The sequence below is a fragment of the Marmota marmota genome, unplaced genomic scaffold, assembly GCF_001458135.2.
Source record: "Marmota marmota marmota unplaced genomic scaffold, marMar, whole genome shotgun sequence".
Lineage (NCBI taxonomy): Eukaryota > Metazoa > Chordata > Mammalia > Rodentia > Sciuridae > Marmota > Marmota marmota.
In genome coordinates, this window is record NW_026000168.1 from 12,348,679 (window position 1) to 12,371,477 (window position 22,799).

The window sequence follows — 22,799 nt, forward strand, 5'->3', positions numbered from 1 at the left end:
TTGCCCCCCCCCCCCCTTAACTGATCCAAAGAATATAAACTTTTTTTTAGACAATGGAAATATATTGCCAAGTAAAATTCTGAAAGCACCATCCTAATTTATTCAGCCGCTGGCAAAGCCACTAAAATGTTACCTCTGTTTCAAATGTGTTTCTTGGAAAACTTGCAAGATTGAATATTTTTTCCCATATGTTGGAGGACTGATTTACCTGTTTTATGAGAGGCATTTTAGAGTCTTGAAGTTGTTTTAGTATCCCTTATGTCATCTGATCACCCTACCACTCATTGGAGTCAGCAGAGCTGCTAATATTTACAGTCTACTGAAGAAAAACATAAAAGTAGAGTTCTGAAAGAGTTTAAGTGGCTCACTCTAAGCCACTACCATCTGGCAGAGCTGAGAGTTGAACCCAAGTGTTTGACTTTTCTTTGGTAAAAACTGATTCATAGAAGTATCATCTTTCTGGCATTCAAGGGTTAATATCATTTGTGTGTGTGTGTGTGTGTGTGTGTGTGTGTGTGTTAAGAAACAAAACAAAACATGAGGGGCTTGGATTATAGCTCAGTTGGTAGAGTGCTTGCCTCGCATGTACAAGGTCCTGGGTTCAATCCCAGCACAATAAATAAATAACAAGAGTAATACTTTTCCCCATATAAATTTAAACCCTAGGGAGAATATCATTTCAAAATCTTATAAGCTGTGTCTGCTAGCTCACTTGGATACACAAAATAAACCTTACATTCTAAATATGTCATTTAAAAGATTTATTAAATGACAAAGAATTAGGTACATTTGGGGACATGGAGGAAGTTATTTCTTGTGTAGTTACAATTTAGTGGTTGTTGCCAATATAAAAATATTTTTTATTATTTTTTTGTGTTTTGGTCCTTTTTTATTTAATATAATGATTTTTAAATAATGTATTTTGACATCATTCCGGCATTAAGGTATTCCCTCTTGGACCAGCTGGTCCTCCTAGTAGAAGATTTGCATGACCTGAGATATTCTATTCAAAGGTTTTGGGTAGAGGAGGCTACTACTTTGAACACCATTGTCTAATAAGTATGTGAAAAAAATTCCAATCACCATGATTCACTAGAAAAAAATGCTAATTAATCTACAATGAGATTCTATTACACATGGGTAAAATGAAAAAAAAAATGGATAACATCAAACATGGAAGCAGATATGGAGAAGCCACCAATCTTTTAAACACTGTTAAAATATGAGGATTGGGGACATTGTTGCCTTCTTTAAAAGCTAAATATCCTGGAGACTATGATGCACAAGTCTACTCCTAAGCATCAGTCTAGGATAAATGAAGACACATGTCCCCAGACCCTTGTGTAGCGGTTCACAACTGCTTAATTTGTACTCAGTCCTCCTAAGGCCAGTTCTCTCTGGGTCACTCATTTCTGCTTAGCTTGCAAGTAGAGGCACTGGTAATATTTTCAAAATATTTTTACGTAGAAAGTGATCTTGGAGGACAAATGTGGTAGGTTCTTATGGAACACAGGGAAGATTTGTAACTGGTCATCAAAATAAGAATAATACACCCCTCTGGAGTGAAGGTCATGTAGATACAATGACATAAAAGATTCCGTTTCCTAAAGCTCAGAATTTGACAGCTGTCACATAAGCACATTGTGTGTGCAGAGTCCAGCTGAACAACTCTGCTTCACCTCCACCAGACTTGAGGGGATCCAGTGCAAACAAAATTGTGCTGCTTCCTCTGCCTGGCTTTAAGCCCAGGGTCTAGTACCTCAACCTACTCAATGAAACTGTGGAAGGCAAACCTGTTATATGTGGGGCTTTTATTTTTTATTTAGACACAGGGTCTTACTGAGTTGCTTAGTGCCTTGTTAAATTGCTGAGGCTGGCTTTGAACTTGTGATCCTCCTGTCAGCCTCCTGAGTCGCTAGGATTATAGATGTGCACCACCATGCCCAGCCCCTCAACAGTTGACTATGCCAAACTAGAAATAGCCCAGACGTCATATGGGAAAATAAGCAAATTCTACTATATCCATTAAGTGTAATAATATTGATAAAAATGAATTATTGATGCATACAAAAAGTGGATAAATACAAATAGTATTATATAGATCAAGAAAAGCTAGACTAAGCATTGTATGATTCTATTTGTTTGAGATACTTGAATAAACATAACTATAGTCCTGGATTTCAGACCAACAATTGTTTCTTAGTAAGAAGAGTTAATGATGAATAACAGGACACTGGCCCCCAACATAATTCTGAAATAATAAAGAGTTCTGTGCACTGACATTAATAAGTTAAATTTGAACAGTTCACTCTTGACTTAGCATTTCAATGTACGCAAAATATATCTTCATTAAAAATATTTACACACTGGATTGGGAGTCAACTCTAAGCCATTTGTTATCTGTGTAATATTAGGTAAGTTATTAAACCAAGCCCCAGTTTTTCTACCTGTAAAATGTCAGTAATAATAATAGCACATAGGTTGATTAAATGAGATAACTCATGCTAAGTGCTTGAGGTAACTTTTGGAATATAGAAAAATATTGCATGAATGTTGACAGTGTAGTCCATCATATTTGCTATGAATAACAGATAACTCGAACTTGGTGCTTAGGTGAGAAGGGACAGATGTATTTGGACCAGGATAGGAATAAGCTCATTATAGAGAAAGCAGTATGCATTCAAATGAAAACTTAATATTTAGAGCTCTGACACAATGCTATTATTCTCTAGTACTAACAAACCTCAGAGGCCACAAAACTAGGGTTAGGGGAGCAGCTTTGATTTGAGTAGTGTGGCTTTCCCTCTGAGCAAGCTCCTGTGAGTTGTAAACCTGAGACATGCATTAAGCCAGAAATGCTTTAAGGGCATTACAAGAGTACCAGGTGGGTTCTCCCTTCTGGCTTCCAGTAGAAAGCATTTTGTAAGAAAGAGTACACCCTGTAGGCCATTAAATAGTTTCACTTTTCTCATAAATGCCTTTATACAGTTGATTTGTTTACATCACTATCCAAACACGGTCCATCTACCACATTTGTGAGTTATGTTCTAAAGTAAATTTCTTGTAACCTCAAAGTGTTCTCCATCTCTGTTGTAGAATTTCACACTTTTCGATTTTGCACCTTGGTTTACATTCTCTGTATTTTCTATTTAGTGAAAATTGAGTCAATAGATCCAGAAGCATGATTAGGTTCATGTGTTCCCCTCTCTCTTTTCTCTCTCCCTCCTTCTTTTTCTACCCCCCAACCTCCTTCTTCTCCTTTCTTTCTTGGAATATTTAACAGGTGATGTTATGACTATTGCATCATGTTACAAATTACCTAAAATCTGTATAACTTTGTGTGTTAAGATCAGAAGAGAAAGTGGTTATATTTGGGAGGCAGAACATTCTGGGGGCAAAAATTAAGGCAACTCAACTAATTTAAAGTTATATTTTAGTAAAACATTTTACATGCACATACACAAGCATGCATACAATGTTGTTTTCCAAGTTTAACAAATCTTGCTAATATCTAGAAGGAGCAGGAGAAGGAAGAAGAGTAGAGGAGAGAAGGACGGGGGAGGGAAAGGTAAATTGTGGTTCCAGTGTCTTCAGCCTACTGACATCATCTATTCTCTTCTCTTCTCCTTCCTTCCTTAATATTGGGGATTGACCTTAGGGGTATTCCACCACTGAGCTACATTCCCAACCCGTTTTTATTTTGAGAGAGGGCCTCCCTAAATTGCTGATGTTAGCCTCAAACTTGTGATCCTCCTGCCTCAGCCTCCCAAGTCTCTGGGATTATATTATGTTACTCATCTTTCATGGTTGTTCCTCCTGTTTTTAGCAATCATTGTAAAAATTGCACAGCCTATTATTTTATCTTGCATCTCACTGCATTAAATAAATTGATTCCTGAGTGTTTTGATAATTCAGCCTTAATACAGTTTCTGGAGTGACATATGCAGAATTTGGGTAGGCTGTGGGTCGAGAGGCTAGAAATCTAGGGATGAATTTCTTTACTCAGTTCTGGAATGAACTCTTCCCCAGTGACTCTATGGGTTATAAAAAAAAAAAGAGCACTCAAACCCTATAAACAAAAATTTGACCTAAGAATGTAGAGGAGAGAAGATGTATGTGAGAAATTAAAACAATGTATGCATTCTTCTTTCAGAAACCATAGCTTTTTGTTTAGTAGCAAGGTACATTACATTTTATGTTTTAGTTTTCATAGCGAACATTGTGATTAGCTTAGCTGAATTGGTTGGCATTATCCTTGTTTTAGTTAGCTTTTGCATTACTATGACCGAAATACCTTTCAAGAACAACATGGAGGAGGAAAATTTTATTTGATGCTCATGGCTTCTGACTTCTTAGCCTGTAGATGGCTGATTCCGTAGCTATGGGCCCAAGGTAAGGCAGAACATCCTAGCAGAAGGGCATGATGGAAGAGTGATATTTCTGCATTCATGGTATCTGGGAGGCAGAGAGGGCCAAGGGTAAAGGGGATATGGGGGTGGGGGATGTACCCTTTCAGACCACCCCCAGTGACCCACCTCCTCCATCTATACCCCACCTACAGTTACCACCCAGTTTTCTGTTCAAATGAGGATGGACTGATGAGGTTATAGTTCTCATAACCTTAGCATTTCACCTCTGAATATTGCTACATTAACTGAAGCTTTGGGAGACACCTGAGAGCCAAAGCAGAACAATTCTTAACAGACTGCTCTTGGCAATAGAGAAGTTCCTTGGTTAAGGCTCTCTGGGGATCTTCTACATGTTTGGGGCATTGACCATGGGAGGTGAAACATCTCTCCCTTTTAATGTGCACATGGGACCTAAACCACACTCACCACCCTATTAACCTAGCATTATTTACTGCTTGCATTTTTACATACACTTACCTGGAAATTGAAAATGGAACTGTCCAAGTAAATGTAGTTTTAAGTGAAAATTGAAGAGCCCTCCAGGAAGCATCCTGGAGAAAAAATGGGTAGAAATGGGATGTTTTGGCTAGAAACGGTTTCTCCTTTGCTGGAATTCTTTTAAAATCTTTTAACAATGCACATCTATAATCCCAGTGACTCAGGAGGCTGAGGAAAGAGAATCCCAAGTTCAAAGCCAGCCTCAGCAATTTAGTGAGGCCCTAAGCAATATACCAAGACCCTTGTCTCTAAATAAAGAATAAAAAGGGCTGGGGATGTAGGTCAGTGGTTAAGTACCCCTGGGTACAGTCCCTGGTACCCCCCAAAACAAACAAACAAACCCTTACCTTTAACAAAGTCTTCATTATTTCAGTCACAGAACATTGGGATATTAATGGTTCAGTTTCAAATAACTCTTGTTCATATAAGTTGGGAGGTCCTGTGGCCTTTTCACTTTGTAGTTTGGTTAGTAGGTTATTTTCGCCCCCCTCAAACCAATGAGCTTTATTGCCTGAAGATTCATAGGTCTTCATGAGTAGGCACACAGTTTGATCTTACATTAAGCATTATTTTTCTGAGCCACTGAGTAAATAAAGCATCATTAGACATGGAGTCAGCATGTACATGGATGGCCATGCAGTTCTCTGTAGAAGGTCTTTGTCACTCAGTGAATGGACTCCTCAGGTAACAACTTATTCGGGGTGCATGCTAACTTATTTGTCTATCTTAAATAACATGTGCTTGGGATTTCATTGGATAATACACATTAATCAAAATAATGTCATGGTTAAAGACCAGATGCTAATTTCTTTAATTATTTCTTAACTCTCATGTTGCTAAAATTCTTTTATGTGGTTTGGTTTTTCTGCCAGGCTCTCGGCAATTGTACTGACTAAAAAACTCAGTGAAAGTTCAGGGAAGGATATAATAGTGGCTGCCATAACCTTCTGTTTCCTCCTGTAGGGAACTCTAGTGAAACTTTAGTGAGGATAAGAAAATGTGAGTAAAAATCATGGCTTGCATTAACTTGAAGATTATTTGTGATTCAAAACTAAAGCTGTGGGCTGGAGTTGTGGCTCAGGTAGAGCGCTTGCCTAACACATGTGAGGTGCACTGGGTTTGATCATCAGCACCTCATAAAAATGAATAAATAAAATAAAGGTATTTTGTCCAACTACAACTAAAAAAAACATTAAAAAAGCTGAAAATGAAAAGAATTAAAAGGGTAACCTCAAGCACATCACTTTTCCATGTTTAGCTGGGGAGGAAACTATTTGGTTCACTGTCTATAGTGTGCAATGGGGAGTAACAGATGGAAATCAATGGAAAAAATGATAGTATCTCCTCCCAGAGGGTATTAAGAGATAAAAGTGAAACCATAAATGTGCTTTTCATAAGACGTGGCCACAAAAAGTCTACAAATAAACACACAGTGCCCATGGTGCTAGGACCGACTGGGACCCCATCATCCTTTTCCCAGCTTGCTTATCCCATTCAGTTCTCACTCATCGTTACCTAGGAATAGAGGTACAGTTCTGTTCCTGACTCGATGAAGCTCTTTGTTTTCCGTCTGTTGATAATATATTTTGCAAGGTCATGGATATTTTTACTTTGGGATTCTGTAAATGTGGTCACTATAGAAGATGCCACTGAAATAAAAAATTGTAAATACCAAATCTTATTTTGCCATTAACATTCATCGTGAGAGGATGAAATGCGAAGTCCACAATTATTTCTCTGTTTCTAAGTTATAGAAGGGATAGCAGTAGTATCTTGCTGAGGTGTAACTGTATCCATATTGTATTTTCAAAATGTTGCAACTTTTCCTAACACTTTCTGGTTCTAACCACCCCGCTGTTGCTGTATCCTCCATATTCAGAATCTAGCAGTTTTGTGGCAACCAAAATGTACCCTCTTTTTAAAAATCCTACAACATTTTTTTCTTCTTTATCAGCATATTTATCCTTTTTCATAGATCCAAACATCAGTTAATTATATATCTCATTACTCAGGACTTTCACCTCAGAAATATTTGAGTATTGATATTCAATAAAATAAATTTGCTTAATGTGAGGTTTAGGAGTGCTACCAGGTGCCTTCTCAGTATAAAAGGCAGATCAGTCTTTTAAAAGGGCCCTCAGCACCAAATGTGCATTATTTCAGAAAGGGCTTTGCAGTGCAAATAACTTGAATTAATATTTGAAATCAGAATAAAAATTGCCATTTTTTTCCCCTCCTTTAGAAGCACCAGGGAAGCAGTGGGCCAATTGTTTCAATGCTCCGGACCTTCCTGGTATCTGTATCTAAGTGTGTCTTAGCAGACATTTTTATTGGTTTCCAGGCCTGCCTAGTGCTCTCACCCCCCCCCCCAACATCATTATTTATATTAATAATTTCATGTCAGTGAAATTATTTGTTCAATTTCCACTTCTCTTCCCTAACAATTTGCAGATGCTTCTTCACTGAGGCACATATTCCGAGAAGGAGTGTTTGTTTGAATGTGCAAGTTAAGCAGGTACTTCAAAGAAATGCCCGCACTAGCAGTACAAACATTAGAAATTTTGATAGCAAAAGTCTTTATGGATTATTCTTGTGTAGGGCAACTGACAATTTATTCAACAGAGGGTTAAAAGAGTGTGCATTTTGAAGATAAATACTGGACTCGAAGTAAAAGTAACAACAGAAGCAGAAAATCGGGAGACTTGGAAAGCTAAGCCTCTTTGCATGCTGGAGGACAGAAGATAATGCCTCAAAGTTCTCATTTCCTCTAAACCCCTAGACTCTTTCCTGGGAAATATGACGAAAGGGATGAAGTACCTCTATAAAGAAAGTACAAGTGTGAAGGAACAAAACAGTGTCTCATGTAATCGGAAAGGTTGAAAGAAGGAGCTGTTAACTGAGAATTAATTGGAAATGCTTTTTTAAAAATTTTTTTGTTGTTGATGGACTTTATTGTCTTTATGTGGTGCTAAGGATTGAATCCAGCGCCTCACACATGCCAGGCAAGCGCGCTACCAATGAGCCACAACCCCAGCCCTGGAAATGCGTTTTTAAAAATTCTGTTTCCAACTGTGTTGTTGAAAATAGTTAGTGCCACATTCCAGTGTGTTGGTAATGTGCTTAATGGTACTCCATTAGAATGTTGCGAATTGGTGCATAAATAGTGCATAAGCAAACCTAGAAGATATTGAGTATCAAGCTTTAATAAGTGGTGGAACGATTTAATATACTCCATGAAAAAAAAATGTAGGGGCTGGGGTTGTGTCTCAGCGGTACAGCACTGGTCTAGCACGTGTGAGGCCCTGGGTTCTATCATCAGCACCACACATAAATAAATAAATTAATTAAATAAAGGTATTGTGTCCAACTAATAATTAATAAAATCAATTAATAAAAAATATTAAATAAAAAACGGGTGTGGTGGCACACACTGTAATCTCAGTGGCTCAGGAGGCTGAGGGAACCAGATAACAAATTCAAGGCCATTCTTGGCAACTTAGTGAGACCCTAAGCAACTTAGCAAGACTTCTATCTTAAAAATAAAAAAGGGCTGGCTCAGTGATTGAGTGCCCCTGGGTTAAATCTCCTGTACAAAAAAACAAAACAAAATAAAACAAAACAAAAACCAAAAAATGAAAAACAAATGGAGGGTGATTTTTTTTTTTTTTTAGGCTTAACAATCAGCTCAGATGTATTTTCATGTCCCCACCACATATTCATTATATCATTGTGGGTATATACTGTGTATTTTTCTCAGTCCTATACAATAAATACAATAATTGTGGAGTATGTGAGGAGGGAAGGTTTTTATGTCATTGACTAATCTCATGGTAAGAGCAAATAACTTTCTAGAAGTTTGCCAGGAACTCTTTTCTTATTTTTCAGGATTAGAATTGGGTTCCTTAGGTGCTCCTATAACTGTCCCTCAGAGGAAATGGCTTGGGTGACATCAAGTCAGGATGAGCCTCAGGAGACATCCACCAACCCCTCCACGGGTAACCACCGATATTTAAACAGAATCAGATTTCAGTTAGGAAAGGAGGTGCAGGGGCTTGCAGATAACTAGCCAGAGACTGTGGGGTTGATAAAGAATTGTGTCTGTCCTACTAGCGAAAGTAATATTAAAGTGTTTTTTACTTTTTAAATGAACTTGCCATTTCTGATTTTCTTGACATAAGGTTAAGCCTTTTCCAGTTCTGTTAGAGTGACACATTTAACCCTTAAGTCTTCTCAAATCCTTCAGTACACTAACATGCCTGGTGATCCTCCAAGACAGGGATAGATGCCGAGCTGTTTTTCAAATAATAAAATATTTTGTTATTGTGAATAGTTCAGTTATTTTCAGAGCATTCCTTCTGGGACAAATGTCTTCATGAACACAGTTTACATACTGTTTTTATTAGTCTGAATTCATTTAATAGTATATATTTTACAATGGCCATAATGCCTCCAATAGTGCATTTTCTAAGTACCATAAAATACGAGAAATTTGTGAAGTATCATGTTACAAAGTTAATATTTAAAATGGTTAGCTTATAAAATAAGTACAATGGTAATGTTAGAAAAGTAAATACCACAGTATAGCAAAATGACATTGTTAAGATCTGGTTGGTGGGCTCAATGTGAATTTCTTTAACCTTTATGTTTTATTATATTTTTTATAATAGAAGGTTGCAATATAACCAAAAATCATATAACAAATAGAACAAAACAAAGTATCTTTCATATACTCAAAATCAGTGAGAAGATAAGTGGAAAAGAAAAATATATATATGGGGGGAGTTAAAGACAAGGTACAGTTCAAGGCCACTTTGGACATAAATGTGTGTGTATGCATATGTATGTATAGAGAGCTAGATATATAACTATATTCATATTTCTCTTTATATATGCGCACATGCATATATGTGTTCACACATGCACACATGTATATGTATATATGTACATAAATATACACACACACATGTGAGTAAATTAAATACTCTGGCTGAAATTTTCAAGCAACACTTTATAATCTATATGAGAAACATTTTAAAACACTATCAGAGGAAGCCAAATGTGGGAAAATTAAAAGACATGAAGGAAGATATCTTCATTAAGATGTCTATTCTAGGTAAATTCATTAATAAACATGAGGGAAATTCAGTAAACATACCACCATATTGTTTGACTCATTGTTTGGAATCTAAATAATTGTTAAAGGCTATTTCTAAAAAATAAGCAAAAACGTCCAGGAAAATTAAAAAAAAAATATGCAAGGACTGGGGTTGTAGCTCTTTTAAAGAGTTCTTGCCTAGCATGTGTGAGGCACTGGGTTTGATTCTGAGCACCACATATAAATAAATAAAATATAGGTCTATCAACAACTAAAAAATATTTTAAAAAAACCCAAACAGATGAACAGTTATGGTAGGAAAGGGGCTATCTCTACTAGGTATTTAAACATGTTATTTATCCTTTATAATTAAACTTTGGTGTTAGTGCATGAATAGATAGAAAAGAAGCAGATTTTGATAATCCAGAAATAGAAGCAGATTTTGATAATCCAGAAATAGAAGCAGATTTTGATAATCCAGAAATATACAGAGTTGCATATAGAAATTTAATATGTAATGAGAGAAAGTGACTGTTGTGTGTTATTAATAGAACATCCATTTGGGCACAGTGGAGCATACCTCTAAACCCAGCCACGCTGGAGGCTGAGGCAGGAGGATCACGAATGTAAAGCCCACCTTAGCAACTTAATGAGACCCTGTCACTAAGTGAAATATTAAAAAAGGACCAGGATGTTGCTCAGTGGTTAAGCACCCCTGAGTTCAATCCCCAGTACCAAAACAAAACAATGCAATGTCCAAAAATTATTTTTACAGTAACTGCATGATCGGAAGTAAAACAGTTATTCATTCTTCACTACACACCTGAATATATTCCAAGTCCATCAAATGTTGATCTTTACATTATAGAGTTACTAGAAGAAAACATAAGGGGAGGGGAGGGGAAGGGGGGATAGGAAGGGCAGCAGAATAAAACAGACATTATTATTGCTGTATGTATATAGGTGAATGTATGACCAATGTGATTCTGCAACTTGTGCAATCAGAAAAATGAGAAATTATACCCCATTTGATTCAAATGTATGAATTGTCAAGATCATTGTACTGTTGTGTGTAACTAATAAAAAAATAAATTAAAAAAACCCATAAATGGAACCTGAAGTGGTACATTTTTTTCTTGCCATGATTGAGAATCCAGATGTAATGAGGGAAAAAAATCAATAAATTTCATTAGAAAAAGTTTAATGGAACAAAATTGTATTAAAAAAACACGAAAAATATTTGCAACTTAATCTCTAAGAATTAATCTGTCTAATGCAGTTTTTAAAAATAGAAAATAACTTAAAATTAAATTGCCTCAATTATGCACAGTTTGCACAAAATAGAAACCATTTGCATCTTTCTGTGTGCAAAGATGTTTCAACTCCCACATAAGAAAAAAAAATTGCAAATAAAAATCTATTCACTGGTGGCTTTTATTACATATGTGATAAATGCAAATTCTAGACTGAAATTATATCTAGTTTGAAATGAAAATCTCATCTCTTGCACAAAAGCGAAATGGTACAACCCCTTTAGAGGAGTTGGCTATTATATGGCAAAAATTCAGGTGAAATTTACTCATTAAAAAAGCAATGCCTCTTCCCAGAATCCATCCCCAAAACACAAAAAATGAAGAAAGCAAAGTCTGTACACCAGACTGTGTATTACACTGTGCTATTCAGATTATTTATTAGACGAGGTTGTTTTAAGAACATCATTTGCATAGTATTAGAATAAAGCAAATGAGTAATCATGACACTGTCTCTAAGAACCAGCATTTTCCTTTTAAAGTAGTAAAAAAATACCAAGTTAAATAAAAACCCTACAGTCCAGAATTTTATTTGAGACTAGCACTATGAATGTGTTATAAAGCCCTCATTTCTGTGACATGCAGGGAGCATCAGGTTGATATGTAAATGAGCTTCACATGAAACAAAAAGTGTCAGAGATTAATGTATAATCTTGATAAGAGAAATACAAATTTCTTATTTGTATTTTTCATGAATTTCTTACGCATATTATGCTTCACTTTTTTTTTAGTACCACACTAAATAGCAGAACCAGTTTATTTTTGCTTCAACCTTCAAACAAAATTTAAAACATAAGAAAGAAAGCCTGTTGATTTTAAATGTATTTCTTCCTTTCTAATGTTCCAGGTCTTTATCTTTTGTTTCCTTTCTGCTTAAGAACTGTCTTTAGCCATTCCTGAGGAGTAGTCTGCTGGTAACAAATTATCTTTTCCCCCTTTTATCTGAGAATGTCTTGATGTCCTTCTTTATTCTTAAAGGATTTTTTTTACTGTATATAGAATTCTTCTTTTTCTTACAACTCTTGAAAAACGTACAACTTCCTTCTGGCCTCTCCCAGTTCTGATGAGGAATCTGCTATCCTTCAAATTGTTTTTTCCCTAGGGTAAGATGTCATTTCTCTCTTGCTGCTTTCAAGATGTTTTTCTCTGCCTTTATTCTTCATAAATGAGTACACTATGTTTTTTGCATTGGTTTTTAGTTTTCAATTCACTTAGCTTCTTTAATTTTTGTCTTTTGTCAAATTTGGAAAGAATTCAGCTATTATTTCTTAAAGCACATATTCAGTCTTGGCATCTTTCTCCTCTCTTGGAACTCTGATGACAAAAGTATTGTATTTTTATTACAGTCCAACTGGTACCTGAAGCTTTGTTCACTTTTTGTCTATGTTCTCTCAGCTGTTCAGATTAGATAAGTTTTTTATTTTACCTTCCAGTTCATGGATTATTTCCTCTGTCCCCTCCATTTTGTGGTTAAGCCCATCTTTTTAATTATGTATTCTGACTATTATATAGTATTTTTTATTCTAACTTGTTACATATGATGGCAGAATGCAATTCATTTCACACTACACATATACAGCACGATTTTTCAAGTCACTGATTGTACATAAAGTATTTTCACACCATTCATACATTTCACCATCTTTCTTAGCTCCTTTCCCCCTCACTTCCACTCCCTCCCCTTTGCCCTATCTAGAGTTCATCTAATCTTTCCATGTTGCTGCTCCCAACCCCACTATCAATCAGCCTCCTTATACCAGAGAAAACATTCGGCATTTGGTTTTTGGGGATTATCTGATTTCACTTAGCATTATCTTCTCTAACTCCATCCATTTACCTGCAAATGCCATGATTTTATTCTCTTTGATTGCTGAGTAATATTCTATTGTGTATATATGCCACATTTTATTATCCATTCATCTGCTGCAGGGCATCTATGTTGGTTCCACAGTTTAGCTATTGTGAATTGTGCTGCTATAAACATTGATGTGGCTGTGTCCCTATAGAGTGCTGATTTTAAGTCCTTTGGGTATATCCAAAGAGAGGGATAGCTGGGTCAGAGGGTGGTTCCATTCCCAGTTTTCCAAGGAATCTCCATACTGCTTTCCAGATAGGCTGCACCATTTTGCGGTCCCACCAGCAACACATGAGTGTGCCTTTTTCCCCACATCTTCGCCAACACTTATTGTTGTTTGTCTTCATAATAGCTGCCATTCTGACTGGAGTGAGATGAAATCGTAGAATAGTTTTGATTTGCATTTAATAAGTGACTAGAGATGTTGAATATTTTTTTTCATATATTTGAGAAGTGTCTATTCAGTTCTTTGGCCCATTTACTGATCAGGTTATTGTTTTGTTTGTTTTTTGTTTGTTTTTGTTTTTGGTGTTTGGCTTTTTGAGTTTTTTTTTTTAATATACTCTAGAGATTAGTGCTCTATCTGATGTGCAAGTGGTAACAATTTGCTCCCATGCTGTAGGCTCTCGATTCACCTCACTGATTGTTTCTTTGGCTGAGAAGAAGCTTTTTAGTTTGAGTTCATCCCATTTATTGATTCTTGATATTAATTCTTATACTATAGGAGGCTTATTAAGGAAGTAGGGGCCTAATCTGATATGATGGAGATTTGGGCCTACATTTTCTTCTCTTAGATGCAAGGTCTCTGGTTTAATTCCTAGGTCCTTGATCCACTTTGAGTTGAGTTTTGTGCATGGTGAGAGAGAGGGGTGTAATTTCATTTTGTTGCATATGGATTTCCAGTTCTCCCAGCACCATTTGTTGAAAAGACTGTCTTTATTCCAATGCATGTTTTTGGTGCCTTTATCTAATATAGGATAACTGTAATTATGTCGGTTATTCTCTGTGTCCTCTCTTCAGTACCATTGGTCTATCAGTCTATTTTGGTGCCAATACCATGCTGTTTTTGTTACTATTGCTCTATGGTATAGTTTAAGTTCTGGTATAGTGATGCCACCTACTTCACTCTTCTTGCTGAGGATTGCTTTAGCTATTCTGAGTCTCTTATTTTTCCAGATGAATTTCATGACTGCTTTTTCTATTTCTATGAGGAATGTCATTGGGACTTTGATCAGAATTGCATTAAATCTGTATCGTGCTTTTTGGTAGTATGATCATTTGACAATACTAATTCTGCCTATCCAAGATCAAGGTAGATCTTTCCACCTTCTAAGGTCTTCTTTAGTTTCTTTCTTTAGCATTCGGTAGTTTTTGTTGTAGAGGTATTTCACCTCTTATGTTAGGTTGATTTCCACCCCCCCCGCCCCCTTTTTTGAGGCTATTGTAAATGGGGTAGTTTTCCTTTTAGAGGATTTGTCACTGATATACAAAAATGCTTTTGATTTATGGGTGTTGATTCTGCTACTTTGTTGAATTCATTTACTAGTTCTAGATGTTTTCTGGTAGAATTTTTTGCGTCTTCTACTCATGTCAGCAAACAGTGATAATTTGAGTTCTTCTTTTCTTATCGGTGTCCTTTTAAATTCTTTCATCTAATTGCTCTGGCCAGTGTTTCTCAAAAACTGTGTTAAATAGAAATGGTGAAATACGGCATACCTGTCTTGTTCCAGTTTCTAGAGGGAATGCTTTCAGTTTTTCACCATTTAGAATGATGTTGTCTTGGGGCTTAGCTTTTATAATGTTGAGATATGTTCCTGTTGCCCCTAGTTTTTCTAGTGTTTTGAACATGAAGGGGTGCTGTATTTTGTTGAATGCTTTTTCTCCATCTACTGAGATGATCATATGGTTCTTATCTTTAAGTCTATTGATGTGATGAATTACATTTATTGATTTCCATATGTTGAACTAACCTTGCAATCCTGGGATGCACCCCATTTGATCGGGGTGCACTACCTTTATGATATGTTTTTGTATTTGATTAGACAGAATTTTATTGAGAATTTTTGCATCTATGTTTGTTAGAGATATTGGTCTGAAGTTTTCTTTCTTTGATGTGTCTTTTGCCTGGTTTTGGAATCAGTGTGATATTGGCTTCATAGAATGATTTTGGAGGTGCTCCTCATTTTCTATTTCCTGAAATAAATTGAAGAGTATTGGTATTCTTCTTCAAAGGTCTTGTAGAACTTGGCTGTGTATATAACTGGTCCTGGGCTTTTCCTGGCTGGTAAGCTTATGATGGTGTCTTTTATTTCATCGCTTAAAATTGATCTGTTTAAGTTGTGTATACCATCCTGATTCAATTTGGGCAAATCATATAACTCTAGAAATTTGTCAATGCCTTCAATATCTTCTATTTTATTGGAGTACAAGTTTTCAAAATAATTTCTAATTATCTTCTGTATTACTGTAGTGTCTGTCATGATATTTCCTTTTTTATCATGCATGACAGTAATTTGAGTTTTCTCTCTCCTCTTTGCTAGCTTGGCTAAGACTTGATCAATTTTATTTATTTTTTCAAAGTACCAACTTTTTGTTGTGTCAATTTTCTCAATTGTTTCTTTCAATTTCATTGATTTCAGCTCTAATTTTAATTATTTCCTATCTTCCACTATCTTTTGGTGTTGATTTGTTCTTTTTTTTCCCCTAGGGCTTTGAGATGTAATGTTAAGTCTTTTATTTGTTGACTTTTTCTTGTTTTAAGCAATGAACTCCATGCAATGAACTTTCCTCTTAGTATTGCCTTCATAGTGTCCCAGAGATTTTGATACATCGTATCTCGGTTCTCCTTCACCTCTAAGAATTTTTTAATCTCCTCCTTGATGTCTTTTGCAACCAATTTTTCATTTAGTAACATATTATCTCCAGGTATTGGAATAGCTTTTTTTTAATCTTATTATTGATTTCTAATTTAATTCCATTATGATCTGATAGAATGCAGGATAGTAGCTCCACTTTTTTATATTTGCTAAGAGTTGCTTTGAGGCATAATATATGGTCTGTTTTAGAGAAGGATTCATGTGCTACTGAGAAGAAAGCGTATTCATTCATTGAAGGATTAAATATATGTCAGTTAAGTCTAAATTATTGATTGTATTATTGAATTCTACAGTTTCTTTGTTCAGCTTTTGTTTGGATGATCTATGCAGTGGTCAAAGATGTGTGTTAAAGTTACCCAGAATTATTGTGTTGTTGTCTATTTGATTCTTGAACTTGAGAAGAGGTGTTTTTTTTGTTGTTGTTGTTTTTTTTTTTTTTTGTGACTGTAGATGCTCCATTGTTTGGGGCATATAAATTTATTATTATGTCTTGTTTATGAATGTTTCCCTTAAGCAGTATAAAATATCCTTCTTTATCCCTTTTGATTAACTTTGGCTTTAAGTCTACTTTATTTGATATGAGGACCCCTGCTTGCTTCCACAGTCCATGTGAGTGGTGTGATATTTTTTCCCATCCTTTCACCTTCAGTCTGTGGATGTCTTTTCCCATGAGTCTAGTCTCTTGGAGGCAGCGTATTGTTGGGTCTTTAAAAAAAAAAAAAATCCAATCTGCCTGTCTGCGTCTTTTGTTTGGTGAGTTTAGGCCATTAACATTCAGGGTTGTTATTGAGACATGACTTATATTCCCAGCCATTTTTATTTATTTTTGGTATTTAAATTGACTTAGTTTCCCCTTTGATTAGTTTTTCCTGTAGTGTAATACCTCCCTTGCTGATTTTCTTTGTTTTTTTTCAGTTCCTCTTCGTGGAATATTTTGCCAAGGATGTTCTGTAGTACAGGCTTTCGAGTTGTAAATTCTTTTAACTTTTGTTTATTGTGGAAGATTTTTATTTCATCATTAAATCTAAAGCTTAAATTTGCTGGATATAAGATTGTTGGTTGGCATCCATTTTCTTTCAGAGCTTGATACATGTTGTTCAAGGATCTTCTAGCTTTCAGGGTCTGGAATGAAATATCTGCCCATAATCTAATGGGTTTCCCCCTATATGTTATCTGATTCCTTTCTCTCATGGCTTTTAAGAGTCTCTCCTTATTCTCTGTGTTAGGCATTTTCATTATAATGTGCCTTTTGTGGATCTGTTGTGATTTTATACATTTGGTGTCCTAAAAGACTCTTGAATTTGGTTTTCTGATTCATTCTTCATGTTTGGGAAATTTTCTGATATTATTCCAGTGTATTGATTGCTCATTCCTTTGGTTTGGAACTCTATGCTTTCCTCTATCCCAATAACTCTTAAATTTGGTCTTTTTATGTTATCCCATATTTCTTGAATGTTCTGCTCATGGTTTCTTACCATTTACACCATGTGGTCTACATTCTTTTCAAGATCATATATTTTGTCTTCATAGTCTGATATCCTGTCTTCCCAGTGGTCTAATCTATTAGTGATACTTTTAATTTAGTTTATTGTTTCTTTCATTTTAAGGATTTGTTGTTGTTGTTTTTAACCTCTGTCTCCCTATTGAAGTGATCTTTTGCTTCCTGTGCTTTTTTTTGTATGTAGCCCTTTGTCAAAATGATCTTTTGCTGCTTATATTTGCTCTCTTATATCATCCTTTAATTCACAGAACATTTAATTGTGTGCATTCTGAACTCCTTCTCTGTAATTTCTTCTGCTGCGCTGGCCATGGATTCTAATAATGTGGTGTTTGAGCACTTTCCTCCCTGTCTTTTCATGTTGCTGTGTGTCTTCCCTTCTAGCACTGCGGATCCTAGGCATTACCATTTTTATCTATAGGCTTATAGTGCTCCTGTAGGGATCCAATACCTCTCCTTTGAGGTGAAGGACAATGTTATCAGATCCCAATATAAGCAATATACACCCTAAAAACAAATGTTTGCTATAAAGATGTTTACACTTTGGTCACAATGTATAGAAATGGTGAATTCAATTATTATCTACAATTTACTCAGTAAGTTTATAAAAGGGTCTACAGGTTCTGTTGGTGGACAAAGAACCAGGAATGAAGAGTAGGGATGATATGCTGAGGAGGTAGAAGGTGAGGATATAGAGTTGTTATTTCTTAGGAAGTGTGAAAGAGAAATCTAAAGGGGAAGATTAGTAGCAGGAAAAGGGAGAGGAAGTGATTTTGGGTAGACAAAAGTAAGTGGGAAGATAGTACACTACAAACAACAAAAACGCATATATATATTAACAAAAAATGTTAAAATAGTAGAAATTGGTGAAAAAAAATAATATACAACATAGGCTTAATATACTATTCAGATGTCCCAGTCCTCAAAATCCTAATTCATGCAAAGTACTTGGTTTCACATATGTTGGGGGTGTGAGGGCAGGAGAATAGAGAGGGAGAGGGAAAAAAAAATTTTTTGAAGGAAGAAACAGGAATTGTTTTGGTTGGAAATTAGTATTATTCCTGCTTCCTTTCTTATCCAATAGATGGGGTTGTCTGTCATTAGCTGGTGTCTCTGCCCTAAGGATGGTGAAGGTAACCTGGGTGTCACTGTGCCAGGGTAGCAGCTGCAGGGGAGAGGGGTGGGTTAGAAACTGGGTACCTGGCCAGCTGGCATTCCAAACTGGGAGTTTCCCTCACTGAAGTTGGTGATGAAAGTGACCCAAGATGGAGATGCCTGCTTTCAGTGGTGGGGTGTCGGGTTGGGTGCCAGGAGCCGAGCGATGGCATTGGCTAAGGAGTTCAGTAGACGAGCTCTGTGGCGTGCAGTGTGTGGCTGTCGGCTGTCTTCAGAGCTTGTGTGAGGTTCTTGGGTGCACGCAGGCTACTGTGCATAGGGGACTATCTATGCTGCTTCAGTGTCCCAAGATGGTGGTGACTGGAGAAGCCCCACTTTGATAGCTGGGGGTCCACATGGGATGTCAACCAGAGTTTCAGTGTGTGGAAAGCTGCTGGATGTCCTGTCTGGGAGTGGCCTTGATGATTTCTGCTCAGGTGGATGGCTTTTGTTATGCACGGGTGCTGATGGTCCTGCTCAGGCACCTGGTAGTCCTGCATGGTTGAGTATTTGGGAGACCTACTCTGACAGGCCTGGAGCCTGCATAGGCACAGTGGCTGTGATTCCTGCGCAGGAGCAAGAATAACGCTCAAAGAGAAGCAGTATTCTCACTACTTGAATCCTACGTCATGGAGAGACACAGAAGTCTGCTTCCCTCTAGCCCACCATCTTGGATCCTCTATGCTTCACATTTTTATAAATGGTCTAAAAAAAATCTTTCAGGAAGGAAACCTACACACTAAAAAAATTAGTTGTACATGGACACAATACCTTCTATTATTATTATTATTATTATCATTATTATTATTCATTTATTTTTAGGTGTTGCTGAGGATTGAACCCAGTGCCTTACATGTGCTAGGCAAGTGCTCTACCACTGAGCCACAAACACAGCCATACACATGGTTTTAACACAGTGGATGTCAAGAGCCCCTTGTATCTGGGAGCACTGGCACATGCCTGTGATTCCAGCTGTTAGGGAGGCTGAGACAGGATCTCAAGTTCCAGCCTGGCCTGAGAAACTTAGTGAGACTTTGTTTCAAAATAAAAAAATAAAAATGGCTGGGAATGGAGCTCAATGGTAGAGTACCCCAATACTTTAACAAAAAAAAAGTCTTGTGTTTTGCAGGGCAGGGTTTGGGGTCTGGAATTCCTACTGCTCTTCACTACACATGTGTGCCATAGAAGATTATTGTGGAAAGATCACTGAGAGTGAAACTCAATCTATGACTACTTAAGCTTCATAGAGGGACAGGAGATCTAAAGAAAATAAACAGTATTGTGTACTTAACACATAATTTAATACAAGTTGTGTAGGGCTGGGGATAGAAGAGGAAAGAATTAAAGAAGAAAAATGTCTGTAGCCATTTAAAAAAATCTATCTTTAATGTTTTGATAGAAGTTTGAAATGTTCTATGGAAAAAATATTTAATTAGTATTGAAGGGCAAAGTGTAGGAGACCTTTATGTTGTGTTTTATATGGGTGAAAAGAAAGAGGATATCTCCAGGAAATGAAAGAGCAAAATCTTATTAACAGAAAGATCAGTCATCTGTATTTGGAAGGGAAAAAGTATATAGAAAAAGGATGGGCAGGGTCAGCCTCGTGAAATGAACATGGGCTTTGGGGCCTGGGGACCCTAAGTCTTTGTGATTGCTCTACCTGTAAATGATCATGGGAAGGTAATTTAGTCACTAGAAGCCTCAGCTTTGCCTTGAGTGGAATAAGAAAAAGTAACATGAAACTCACAAACTGTGGATGAGATAATAATTTCAAAAATGCATTGTTTCCAAAAACAGCATGGGGACTTAATCAATGTCAGTCTGTTGTTGTTAGGCAGCTGAGGGCAAAGGAGGGAATACTCTTTGTTGTCAGGGGAACAGATTAGGTTCTGAATTTTTTTTTTTTTTTTTTTTAATACAGTTAGTGCAGAGTCAAGAAAGGATTTTGAGAACAGGGTTGGGGTGGTCAGCTCTGCAGTTTATAATGGGGAATATGGAGGAATGAATAATCGCAGGTAGATAGCAAACATTGGACCCCGATAATTATAAGTAGAGCAACAGCAGAGAGTCCAGAACAGTTCAGTGTTTCAGAGGTAGAATTGATAGGACCCGGCTGTTCCATTAGGTCAATATACATGAAAAAGTTAGGAGTGAGAATAAAAACAGACACCAGGGTTTCTCTCCTGAGCAACTTGAGTCTTTCATAATACCTACAGTTCAGATAGGCAGTGTGGTAGGAGGAGTAGGTATACAAAAGGAGTTCAGGTGTGGTATTTAGAATGTTTTGTATCATTTTCCTAATGGCCTTTAAAGATCTGAATTTGAATGTGGCAACTCTGTTTCTGACTCCAAATCCCTTATTTCTATGTTACCATTATATTTTGGATAGTGTGTTGATTTATTGCAAAAGCTGCCATTGTGACCCTTTGAAGTACTGCTTCTAAAGTTTATTTAATAAGCTGGGCAAAGTGGAGCACACCTGCAATCTAGGCTGATGCAGGAGGATTGCAAGTTTAAGGCCAGCCCCAGCAACTTAGCAAGACTCTTTCTCAAAAAATAAAAAGTACTGGGGATGTGGCTCATTGATAATGCATTCCTGATAATCTACTACCCCCCTGCCCCCCAAAATAAATAAATAAATAAATAAATAAATAAATAAATAAATAAATAAACTTTATCTAATAAATCAGGGTAGTTAGTGTAATGTGCTCCAAAGCAAAATACCACAACTCTGAAGATCAACTGAAATGGAAGCCAAATGTGGCTAAGTGGCTTGCATTATGTGTTCCTTAGAGCTTTCATTTCTTAATGCTCCATTGAAAGTCAATGCAAATTTAGACCTTCTACTCAACACCAATCTTGGTGCATGTGTTTCTTGTTTTAATGTGCAGGACAGGAGAGAATTGGAAAAGATTCCAACTATGAGCAGGAGGGTAAAGTTCAGTTCGTGATCGATGCTGTATACGCTATGGCGCATGCTCTTCACCACATGAACAAGGATCTCTGTGCTGATTACCGGGGTGTGTGCCCAGAAATGGAGCAAGCTGGGGGCAAGAAGTTGTTGAAGTATATCCGCAATGTTAACTTCAATGGTGAGTCCCTACCATCTGAACTTTCTGGAATCCAAAATGGTTGGCACTCCATGTTTCATAAATCAAATAGTTGCATTATTATTTGACCTTGAGCTTGTGTCAAAACCTGGTAGATTATGTAATTTTGAATGATTGAGTCAGTGCATGAATTAATTCATATTTGGGGGTTGTAGTTCATTCTCATGTTGACATAGAGAAATTCTTGCACAAAGCCAAATTCTTCCTTTATAAATGTGAGTAAGGGAGGAGAGGGAAAGAAGGGAAAGGGACAGTATGGCTGCTTAAACTCCAAGCGTTATATCCACAGTCCAGTCATGTAAGAGGAGAGGGTGGAGGGTACCCCACCCTTCACATGACCAAATTGCTATAGGTACCCAAGGTAATAGAAGTAGTAATTGCAATTTGCCACACTAACCACATTTCACAGTACAAACTTATTTCTCAAACTACAGAATGCAACTATAAATTAATAGGTTAAATAAAAGAGGTGAGGAGAGATAAATAGAAAAATCGGTAAACAATTTAGAAGACTTTGGTGGAGAGGGGAGAAATACCATTTCTTTCACAGTACCTTTAAGTATTATCTTGACTCTTAGAACATTTTAATGTTTCATGTCCCCTAACTAAACAAATAAGTCAAATAAACCTCAATGTAGAACACAAGATTCAACATATTTGTTACCAAATGTTCTTAACTATATCACAAATTAATAATATAATGACACTAAAGGGGAAAAAAGAAGAAAAATAAATGCAAGAAATTTTTAGAAAATAGTATTTAGTTGTATAAGGTATGGCTACAGAAAAATAACATGGATATTATACAGTTGCTAGTAAATATGTTGGATTTTTCTCATTGTGGATAATGAGAGCCAGGTTTCTCTTTGGCAGAGATAGAAATTACTGATAAATGAAGGGTAGAATGAACTGTGTTGTGTCAGATTAGATTTAAAGATATCTGCATTTCTTCATATACATACACATGAGTAGTTACAGGAACAGATATGTATT

General features: G+C 36.4%; 1 protein-coding gene across 3 annotated transcripts in view; it reads left to right on the forward strand.

The window, feature by feature from the left end:
* Grm7 (glutamate metabotropic receptor 7) overlaps positions 1 to 22,799 on the forward strand; it is an 839,293-nt gene that overhangs the window by 553,436 nt on the left and 263,058 nt on the right. For all 3 annotated transcript variants that reach the window (XM_015494953.2, XM_015494954.2, XM_048787053.1), the window contains exon 6: positions 21,588 to 21,788. In XM_015494953.2, coding sequence (XP_015350439.1) covers positions 21,588 to 21,788 — 201 coding nt within the window. The remainder of the gene's footprint in view (positions 1 to 21,587; positions 21,789 to 22,799) is intronic.